Here is a 12,002-nt window from a genome sequence, read left to right as displayed (position 1 = left end):
TATACACACACATGAGAAGTAACGGCTGGAGTTTCTCTGCCATTTCCTAAATTAATGCAGCACTTTCCTGCCATGGAAATATTAATACAGCCCATACTGCAGCTCTCGCCTCCGCCGGCTCTGCGCGCAGCACACCCAGGAAACCCCTGCTCAATACAAATCATTACAAGCCACTTACGGGGACTTTAAAAGGAGAGGTGTTTGCGGGGTCCATGGAGTTGGCCTTGTCAGATGTGCTGGTCCCAGAGATACTTCTCCTTCGCGGTGACCTCTCAGCCGGCACCTCTGCAGAGGAAGACAGACAAGAAGAAAGACAAGACATGAGAAAAAGAGAAGCTGCCAATAGAAATCCATCCTGCACCCGGAACGAGAATGACAACTTCATGAGCAATAATAGAAAGCGTCTAGGGGTGAGAAGATAATTGAGCTTTACATTTCATAGCTGGATTCCTCCGAGCAGACAAAATAAAAGAATTCTGCAGATACCGAAACATACACATCTATGGGAGTAACGCTCAGCACGCTGAACAGGTGAATTCCTCCAAGGAGGAGGTTCACTCCTTACAAGATAAACAGGTGAAACTAGCACTCAACTTGTAAATCGGAAGGGGCGGCGGTTAAGGAAAGAAAACATCTCGACGATACATATAAAAGGTTAAAAACAAAGTTATTCCGATGTGCTATAAAAATAGACAAGACAAGCAAATGAAAAGAAAAATGATGGTAGCATATATTACCATGAGCAAATATAGTTCATTCACATCATCAAACTGGTAACTCAAGGGTTAAAGAATGGCCTCAGCACACTACACATGCTCATAGGGAGAAAAAAAAAAAAATCACCCACATTCTTTAGGAGTACCTTTATCGCAAGTGCTACCCATTTCTACGTCAAAGGTTGGGCTGTATCCAACTTCTGAGATGCAACAAAGAATCCCACACATGGAACCGGGTTTATATCTTACGCAGCCCTCGGCCGGTCCTCGGGAAAGACAGGAGTCATGGCTGAGCCCGTGCAGCCTGGCATATTCCACTCTTCGAGGGGAAACTGGTGCAGCAAAGACGAACAATCCTGGCCTTTTGGCCCAAGGGATCCGTGCTACTTCCAATTCTGAAAGGAGCAGGATCGGATCCTTTTCTTCCCCCTCCCCTGCCAGTGTGCAGAGAGCAAGGAGATACACACACGACTGCAGCTATTCAATCAATTGCCTGAACTGCACATCCTCATTAGATATCAAGCTATTTACAGATGCTGAAGCACTCTGGCATTTAGTGGGAGAAAAGTGTCATCAGTGCTCCCCGGTCTGTGCAAACAATGAGCACTTACGGAAAAGTGCTGCCAGTCTGTGCCAGTGCAGAACGGCTCTCCCTGAAAGGACAAATTATCAGTTATCAAGGCAATGACACGCTCCGAGGAGGTAAATATAAAGGGAGATGCAAAGGAGACTCGTCCCTGCCTGGCAAATCGATAGCTTAAAGCAACACGGAAAAGCTCAATGTTTCGGTGGCACAAACAAAAACAAAAAAAGATAGAGAAGGTCTAATGAGAACGGAAAACACAACATAAACAGAACAGAAAGACGACGAGCAAACACCCACAGAAAACAACTGCTACTCCTTCTGCACCTGGATATCCAAGAAGAAAAGAAAAAGAAAGCTTCTTCTCAGATACCTCTGACTCGATACCCAAGACAACGGGGCACTCAGGATTTTTTTTTTTTTTTAAAAAGACTCTTTGCACTTGAAACTGTAGCAGAGATAAAGAAAAACAAAGTCACTTTGGGGCGACGAGAAGAGGGGAAAAAAAAAAAAAAATCACAATCTCAATGGCGTCCTGGATGAAACCACAATAGTCCTGTTTCCCCCCTTTAATATTCCATGATAATTGCCTCCTCGGCAAAATTACAGCTCACTCAGCAGCCGGAGAAAGGGACGATTGTTAATGTGAAGGTGCAGTCCCTGGCTCCGGGATCACCAGCCTGCTACTTGGACGCTTCCTCCTTGCTGGACATTTTTTCTGTCTTGCATATCACTGGCTGATTTGACGTCTTCCATTGCTGCTTTTTTTTTCGTCCTAAGGACTTGCTCAAGTCATCCACTGTAAACTGCCTTCTGTGCAGATCTAGAGAAAGTTGTTGCTATGTTGAGCTCAGGCTGCGGTTCCTTTATGCTGGGATAGAAATCTATACCATCTCAGCTCTTCCAAAATTAGATGTCTTTCTTTCCCCCGTCCACCCCCAGCTTGCTGCACGCTACTATTGCATTATCACCTGCTGCAAAATCAATGCAGCCCTCCTCTGCTCAATGGCTTCTATTTCATCTCTTGTCATCCGCACTTAGTCCAGGGGAAAGAATAACTGGCAAGCCATAAACACAAAAATGAGCACTAATAAAAGAGGTATGAAGAGGCACTGTCCAGCCGATGCAGCATTCCGAGGAGGAGGACAGCCTAACCTTGCTCACAAATCAAGTATAAAGAATACAAAAAAGCTAAAAATCACAGAGAACGTTACATTGTCCAAAGTTACTAATGTATGTAGACGCTGGGCAGGTTGGAGAGGTTCTAGTGATAACAGACAAGCCTGGATTACAGAACTATGCGAGGAATTCACAAACAAGAACTAATGCAATACAAATATATTACATAATATATATATATATATATATATATATATATATATATATATATATATATATATATATACATATAGCCAGACGCAAATTGGCTGCTGCAGTAACTCTGCATAAAAAAAGCTGCAAGATAATCAAGCAGATTTCGACAAGGATTTTTACCTGGATTTCTACAGGAGATCTGCAGTGAGACAGAGCTGATGGGATTTTATTAGCAAACAGGCAGCGTGCCTTCAGATGTATACTGATTTCTGTCTACTAAAACTATACTCCCTATTGCATGTTTGTTTGCACCAAAAATCTGCCCCAATCTTTTACATGTAAGCATGGTCTTAGAGTGGCTGCCACGTGAGCTTACTAGACCAGGACTAAGGACTAATAAAGCCTTAAAGTAATGGCCACTTCCCTGCAGCCTGCTGTCCACTGCCTGTTGTTAGGTTCAGTCTGTCTTTAGCAGCAGAGGGAGTGTGGGTGGGGCTTAGCTAGCACTTTGTTCAGGAAAAAGCCTGGGTTGTATACCTGAAGTCTGTGACCTAGTCTCTCCCTTCCAAAGGGTCCATGCTGTGTTTGTAAGGTAAATCAGGGCTTCCGTCTCATTGGCTATAAAGTTCTGGGCAGCTGTACCACGTATCAATACCAGTGATCTTACTACTTTATGTACACAGTGTTGCCTCCTGAATAAAATACTCTGTTCCACATCTTAGTGTAACCTTTTTTCATCTTTTTTTTCTTTGTTGCTGCTGTTCCTGTCCTCTCTGCACACATAGCACCTTGCAAACTCAGAGCATTAGGACCCCCCCCCCCCTCCAAGCACACTGGGAAAGTAACAATGAACAGACTGGCAGTGTGCATGTCTGGGCACAGTCCTATTCAGCCATTGGTAAGTGAGGGTCGCAGAAGTTGGGATAACACAGTAACACAGCAGACACTCCCTGCCTACTCTGCAGTTCAGTGATATGCATTGTTAGTGGTAAAACCCCTTTAACGCTGCATGTTTGGTTTGGGTGAGACCATGCACAATATCTCAAAGGAGAAAGAAAATGAGCAGCTAAAAAAATTGATTTTGAGCATCAATGGGAATATAGAGACCTAAGCCCGGTATATCCCCTCCACCTCGTATATCCCCACTGCTGACATAAGCAAATTCATTTACAGATGAGGGACTGAGACTAATCCCAATCAATGAGAGGACAAGTAAAGCAGAACCCCTTCCTACAATGCAGACAATCTTTGTATACACATACAAAGGCTTTTAGTACCACTATTTGTAGAAAGCAACTTGCTTCTTAGACCTAGTGGTCTTGTAATTGATGTGGTGCAATGTTTCCCTCCACCGAGCGTGCAACCACCACTGCCCATAGAGAGCCCTTAATCACCCAGCAAGCATCCAGAGACAGTAATAGCACCATTTACAGGTTGGAAGTATCATATGAGATACTTCCATCTTTTTTTTTTATAGTCTTTGGACTAACAGAACAAATAGCAGGGACAGCTCATTGGATATTTTTCTCCTTACTTGCGACTTTTCCGAGATCAAAATGTTACTTATAAGTAAGGAGGTAAAAGCATTGAACCTGAAGACCACTGGAGCCAGACGCATTTTAGCTAATTGTGGTTTACAACTTTTTATAGAAGGTCAATTCAACATTATGTAACCTTAGAAAACAGGAGCAAGATCCATGGAGACAAATGAGATCAGGAAGAGAAGGCAAAGCCTGGCTGCGCTACAGCGACCAGTGACTATGGGGATAAATGGTCTGGGAGAAGTGCAGACTCAGGACTTCACACCAACAGCTTCAAGCTGCTATTTTTGTTACTTTATTATCTTTTTTTTTTTTTTTTTTACTTATAGCCAAGGAGTTTAGTGTGTGAAGAAGAAGAAGAAGACGTTACGGTCCAGCTCACCCTCCTCGGACATACAGCATGACGGCCCTGTGTGCGTATATTGACAGGCTGTAAGGTCATTCAATATGTCATGTTACAATATTTATGCCGAATCAATGGAAAACCAATGTATATTTCCAAGCTTGCTGGTGTAATACCGAATGTAATCATTACTTGTTAAGTCTCCTTTCCCTCTTTAAAGGGAAAATGGTAAATCTTATGTGAAGGTTGAATGATGTGACAGGTGGCTACTGACTTACGGCTATGAAATATACTACTTGCCATTATCTGAGGGTACAAAGGCTGCTATGGGAATGCCCAATACCCCTCTACTATATAAGACGACACCACGCTTGGCATTAACATGTCATACACTGCAATGGGGCCTGAAGTGATGCCTCCATACTAGATCCTACTAGCCCCCCTATATTATTGTGGCTAACCCAAAAGTGACATTCACAGTGGTCATATGGTTTAAATGAAGTCATGACTGGTCTACAGTCAGGACAGGCGAAAAAATGTGCTTCGCCATCGCAATCCAAGACAGTAAATTAGCGGCACAATTCCTTAGAGTGGTTCCCGCATGACCGAGTACCATGTGACATGGCGTCCTGACTGAACTGTTTTAAAGGGAATCTGTCAGCTCAATATGGTGACCAGAGTTGCAGACATGGACAGATAGCGGATAAAACAAATGATGGCTGATGGCTGTTTCCAAAGTTATAAGATCATGTTTTCCTTCTGAGCTCAAGCATTATATAGGATGTGCTGAGCTGCAGCATGCATGCCTCGTCTCTCCCCCACTCCTCCCTGCCCTAATTATTCACGTACAGGTTCTGGCTTCCAGTACTAAGCCCTATATCATGCAGGAAGGGGTGGGTCACCTGCGGCCAAAAACTGCTGGTAAATTGCAAGTGGTTTTGTGGTGTGGTAATCTTCTATGTCAATCATGTGAGGCTCCTTTAAAATGATAATGCAAGACTGGTGCCGTAATTGAATCTACATCCTTCATGGTGAACAGTGCACGCATCACATGTTATATAACTCTATACATTAGCACCGGCTCCGGAAAACAAACCAGATAGATAACAATACAAGTGGTTGCGACAAAGTTTTATGTTTCTCCCCCCCGGTCTAGTAGAACACAAGTAAGAGTGGCTGATAAATGAATATTCATCTTATTAGGGGACACAGAGCTACTCATCCTATCAACCATTCCGAGATATTTATTTAACCTAAAATCTCTCAGCGGACGTCTTTCACTGCGCGCGCACTGCCGCCAAAGCTCGTCTGTTATAGGATTTGTCTGCATACTTATTAATAACATATTTCCATCCTCTCCCCTCACGAGGATCGCCTGGGTCCCAGGGGTCTTTTTAAAAGGCCTAATTTCTGGAGGGCTGTAATAAATATTCAATGCTAACATCACAGAACAGTTTAATAGATATAATTATTTGTGATTAAAGTTCTTGGATACAGCAAAAAAAATAGAACCACCACAAAACCCTATGAGAAAGGGGAAATTATATTTCAGTCTCTGGGGCCTCTGAGAGATGGTGGTACGGTCCCTCTGAACCTGCTGATAAAACAAGCGCTCCAATACTAAACCAAGGTCTTCTAGGAGGACGCTGGAGCATCACAATGCGACGGCAGAAGCAGACATCTCTATAACAGCTGGATAGAAGCAAGAAAGTAGTAGTCTCACGTGCAACTAGGGCTGGGCGATTAATTGAATTAATTCAATTAATTTGCCCCGAATTTTAGAATCGATTAGATTTTTTGTGAAAATCGTAAATTCGATTTTCACAAAAAATCATTGCGGGCGGTGAGGTGCTCGGCGGGTGGTGGTCCGGAGAGGGGCGGTGAGGTGCAAGGTTGAGGCGGGCGGTCCAGAGAGGGGAGGTGAGGTGCAAGGCTCTGCTGCCGCTTACCCGCCCCTTACACTTAGGACCTGCAGTGATGCGATCACCCTCCTCCAGAGACCGGGGACCTTTGTGTGCTGCTGGGAGGAGAGCATGTGTGTCGGGGGTGAGGGGAGGCAGAGGAGGAGGGGTGTGCGCCAAGCTGTACCAGTTCCCCCTCAGTCCCCGCCAGCTGCCCCACACCCCCCTCACCGCCAGCTGCCCCAATGCCCCCTCAGTCACCAACAGCTGCCCCAGTCCCTCCAACTGCCCCAGTCCCCCCTCAGTCCCCGCCAGCTGCCCCAGTCCCCCCTCAGTCCACCCCCCAGCTGCCCCAGCCCCCCCTCAGTCCTCCCCCAGATGCCCCAGTCCCTCATCAGTCACCGCCAGCTGCCCAGTCCCCCCTAAGTCACCGCCAGCTGCCCCAATCACCCATAATTCACCACCAGCTGCCCCAGTCCCCCCTCAGCCTCCCAGCTGCCCCAGTCCCCCCTCAGCCTCCCAGCTGCCCCAAACCCCCCCTCAGTGACTGCCAGCTGCCCCAGTCCCCTCTCAGTCACCCTCAGCTGCTCCAGTCCACGCTCAGTGCCCCCCAGCTGCCACAGTCACCCCCTCAGTCCCCCCAGCTGCCCCAGTCCCCACTCAGTCACAGTCAGCTGCCCCATACCTGTACTACTACTACACCCCTCATCTATACCTGTACTACTACTACACCCCTTCTATACCTCCACCACTATACCCTACCTAGATGAAGGCATAAAGAAGATCTCCTATACTATATGGGTGCACTGAGAGGCACATATTTAAGGAAACTACTTATATGGGGCACAAAGGGGGCGCTTGTCTATTAAATGGGGGCACAGGGGAAACATCATTAAAATAGTATGTGACGCTGCAGAGAGAAAAATATTCTGTTTAGCGGAAAAAAAAATATATATATCAAGATTTAAATCAAGAATCATCCCCGAAATGAAAAAAAAAAAAAACCAAAAAAACGAGATTTTATTTTTTGGCCATATTGCCCAGCCCTAAGTGCAACATACACTTTATAACACCAAACATTACCAATAAAGCTCCAGACAATATATATTTATATATACACACATACATATACATATATACAGTGGTGCCTTGGTTTACGAGCATAATTCGTTCCGGGGCCGCGCTTGTAATCCAAATCGACTCTTAAACCAAAGCAAATTTTCCCATAAGAAATCATAGAAATGCAGACAATTGGTTCCATACCCCAAAAATAATGATTTATTATTCTGAATAACAAGTAAAACAAATGAAACAAACATTCAGAAACAGCAGAATATGTGATTTTATAAGTTACTGTACAGTAATGGAGAGGATGGGAAACACAAGGGAGGACAGAGACTGCAGGGAGTATGAAGGAGTGAGCAGTACATATATGAGCACAGTATAGCAGCACTCTCTGTCTGGGGAGAGAAGGGTTACAGCTATGGAGAGATTACCCCCACAGTCCTCTCCCCTGATGTAAGCCACAGCCTGAAGTGGATCTGCTATGATTTGGAAGGTGAGGGAGACTTCCTGGGCCAGAGTACAGGGCTGTAGACCCAGCTATGCAGACCATGCCCCTCCTCCACTCCCCCTCCCACCCAGTACAGGGAGCTCTTAAACCAAAGCAATGCTCTTAAACCAAGTCACAATTTTGAAAAACTGTGAGCTCTTAAACCAAAACGCTCTTAAACCAAGTTACTCTTAAACCAAGGTACCACTATATATATATATATATATACACACACAAACAGCCCACCATCACTAAGACACACATGTACCTGAGCTCGGTCACCAGCACTCTCCTTACTCTGATCTGGACAGGGTACCTGTGTTTGTACCACCACAGACATGTTGGGACCTGTTCTATAATAAGGTTGCAGGTAAGGCTTTGTTCACACTGTGCTTTTCATTATGTGAGCCATGGTGCATGTTGCGAGCGAAGTTATTAAGGCCTGACTGATCAAATGCATTCTGGCTCACTCAGAGCCCTATGGTTTTTTGTGTTTTTCAGGCAGCGCTGTAGTTGATGTTGGTGTCCATGGCTATTACTGTACACGGCACCATTATGGAGGTACTGTCAGATCTGGGTACACAACATGGTAAGGCCTACGTGGCTCCACTTGGTAGTGCTGCCACTGTAGCTGAAGCGGCCACTGAAGGACCACTGGTTCTGCATATTGCTGTAGCCACAGAAAGCAACATACTTGCTGCAAATTGTGTTCTTCTATTTTACGTGACTGTCTCCATCTCAGAATTCTTCTCTCAATTCTATTTAAAGAGCTGAAACCTCCTGAGTCTGCTCTGATGTGTCTAATCCTGTTCACACCTTCACATCTACACCCCATATAAACACTGCACACTGAAATGTGCAGAGATTACAGAGACGGGTAGACAGACAGTAATAATAGATAACCAATGTTCCATAGAAAGATAAATGGATAAATAAATTATAGATGATAGATAGCAAATATTCAATAGATAACCAATGTTCCACAGAAAGACAAATGGATAAATAAATTATAGATGATAGACACTGTAGATAGATTTTATAGGCTATTATAAATCACATAGATCTGAGATTAGATAAATATGGGATGGATGAATAGATAATATATAGATATCGATTCCATAGAATCAATAGGATAGATAAATGATATAAAATACATAGGATCATCATGGTTATCAGCCGCACATCTGCTTTGCTTGTCTCAGCAGTGTTATGGCCCTATTCCACGGGTCGTTTAGAGGAGCAATATCGTTCGTATTCGGCCGATATCGGCCGCTACGAACAATATTCGTCCCGTGGAATAGAGTGCAACGATCAGCCGACATCGTTCATGTCGGCTGATCGTTGCAGTCGCTTGTTTTTCAACATGTTGAAAAACAAGCGACTGATATAGCAGCGATCTACTGCCGTCGCTCCGTTGAATAGGCGCATCGGCAGCAGGCGCTGCTGTATCCTATGGGCTGCCCGGACGATCAGCGATCACCCGGGCAGCCCCCCCAGCAGCTCCCCACCGCCCCTCCCGCACTCACCCGCTCGCTGACGCCGCGTTGAATAGCGGCAGCAGCGAGCGGGGAACGAGGAGCAAACGAGCGCTAATAGCGCTCGTTTGCTCCTCCAAAGGACTCGTGGAATAGGGCCATTAGGCAGCGAATGACAATGAATTTAAATAGCCGCACAACTGATCTGACCGATGCAGCCTCATGAATGGGTTCCGCAAGGTGCGCCGATCATGCTTGCCGTTTCCGGTCTACATGGAGCTGCTGCCTGGTAAAAACAGCCACAGTCTTTTTGAGGGATCACTCACTTTTAATGTGCTGACTAAAAATGCCCTGGAAAAACAAAACAAAAAAAAAAAAAATACACAAATATATATATAGCTATAGTGTGAGACCTAAACCATTACAGAGTAAGGGCCCTATTCCACAGGACGATTTTCGTTCAGATTATTGTTAAATCGTTCAAATCTAAACGATAATCGTACAGTTGAAATGCAGTTAACGATTAACGACCGAACGAGAAATCGTTGACCGCTTTATAAGACCTGGACCTATTTTTATCGTTGCTCGCTCGCAAAACGTTCGCAAATCGTTCGCATTGAATAAGACGTCGTTCGCAGTAGATACGAACGCAATAGCAAAGAAATAGCGAAGAAAAAACTATCGCAAATACGATCATAAGTACCGATTATCGTTCCATGGAAATGAGTGAACGTTTTCAGGTCTTTCGCAATAGTGGTCGTTTGAGATCGTTAACGATTATGCGAACGATAATCGTCCGGAGGAATGGGGCCCTAAGTCAGGTCAAGGCAAATATCTAACACAGCGCCTTCTGCTGGTTACTAGTGGAAACATGATTGAAAGCAACTAAATCTATCTTTGCATCGCACCCGCATAGCTTTCATGCAACAATCTAATTCCTATAATACAACTCCTGGGGCTGATGACACATTTTTAAAATCATGGTAAATTTCTTAATTTCTTAAAACAGTAAGTAAAAAGTCTACTGGAGCGTTGGGGCGAATTCACACCTTCCTGCTGTACCTGTCAATTTGTAATTTTCCCCTGTGAATTTTTTTGACCTGCGGTGTGAAGTTTAGATTCTGCAGCATAATGTAGCTATAAAGCTATACCCACAAGAAACACGCATTACCAGCAGTAGTCATGGCAGAATTTTGCTGTGACTTCTAGACAACCCCTTCCCTTCTAGTACTCAGGCAAGAGAACTGCTGACCCTTCCATACACATGCATGCCCGGCTCAGCCAAGCGTGCATGCACAGTCACTGGGGAGAAGGAATAAGCAGCTGCCAGGCACCACTACCGCTGCCTTGTCACCTTTCACAACAAAGGAATTAGGAATGTGAAATGCAACAACCTGATTCTTCTTTTCCCCAACATCTGCTATTGAGGGAAAAACATAACACTCCCATAAACATCATGTGTTAGCCAGATCTAATGTGAATGTCCACTTTAAAGGCAATCTGTCAGCTGCTCAGGGCTCAAGTATCAAAGGATTCATTCAGCATTCATGCCTATTCCAGCCATTTCTGCCTTGAATGAGTGATGTACAGGGCTCAGTGCTGGAAGCCGAGCCCTGTACATCGATCATGTAGGGCAGGGAGGAGGCATGCATGCTGAGGCTCGGCAACGCCTCTTTGACACCTTAGCTCTAAGTATGACATAGAGCTGACAGATCCAGGCTTGGCCACTTTCTTCCAGAAACCGCACCTCTCCTGTCCTCAGTTTGGGTTTTGCAGCTTCGCACTATTGAAATGAATGAAGCTGAATTGTAATACCACACCAAGACAGGGTGGGGTACTCTTTTAGCAAGAAAGTTTTTCTTAATCGCTTCTCACCATTTACTAAAATTAACTTTTTTTCCCCCACTACCTTGCTGGTACCGGCACAGGGATCCCGATGGCGTGGTCCATTTTTCAAAATGCTGCCTGGTTTGCACTCTCGGTGCCGGTATTTTTCATGTGCACTGACCCGGTCTATACACTGGAGGCAGGCCCAACACCCCCAGTGTAATGATATCCCCGCGGCCAGGCTTGGCTTAATTTTAATGGAGGCGCACCACCAAGGGGAGGAGATATCATTACACTGCAGGTACCAGGCCCTCCTCCAGTGCATAGAGCGGGACAGTACGCACGAAGAATACTGGTGCCAAATGCGGAATTGGGTGGTGTTTATATAATGGCCCCATGCCACCAGGATCCCTGCACGGCCGCTAACAAGGTAGTGTAGGGAAAAAAAAAAAATGAAGTTAGCAAATGGTGCATTCGCTTTAAGGCTATGCTAAAACTTGTAAACCATCATGGCTACACGGGTGGAGCGGACAGATCTAGTGGAGTCACTCAACAGCATCTAGCTAACCAAAAAAAAGAAGAAGAAAAAAAAAGAGGCATCTGATTTTTATCCACTATCAATGGTAACTTTGGGGGCTGCGCAGAAATGAGGCCTCACTTTGCTGCCTAGTAACCGCCGTCCACAGGCAGCAGAAGTCCTTAATATTTCACTATAGAGTAATGATATAGGAGGCACACGATATCGATGTC

At 45.0% G+C, this 12,002-nt stretch overlaps 1 protein-coding gene across 5 annotated transcripts in view; it reads right to left on the bottom strand.

The window, feature by feature from the left end:
- The window catches only part of RASAL2 (RAS protein activator like 2), a 239,370-nt gene that overhangs the window by 68,929 nt on the left and 158,439 nt on the right, over nucleotides 1-12,002 (bottom strand). For all 5 annotated transcript variants that reach the window (XM_069981110.1, XM_069981111.1, XM_069981112.1 and 2 more), the window contains one exon: nucleotides 179-285. In XM_069981110.1, the coding sequence (XP_069837211.1) occupies nucleotides 179-285 (107 nt within the window). The remainder of the gene's footprint in view (nucleotides 1-178; nucleotides 286-12,002) is intronic.

Source organism: Dendropsophus ebraccatus, chromosome 8 (assembly GCF_027789765.1).
Source record: "Dendropsophus ebraccatus isolate aDenEbr1 chromosome 8, aDenEbr1.pat, whole genome shotgun sequence".
NCBI classification, from domain to species: Eukaryota; Metazoa; Chordata; class Amphibia; order Anura; family Hylidae; genus Dendropsophus; species Dendropsophus ebraccatus.
Note: the sequence above shows the minus strand (reverse complement) of the source record. Positions and strands in the feature narration are given on the sequence as shown.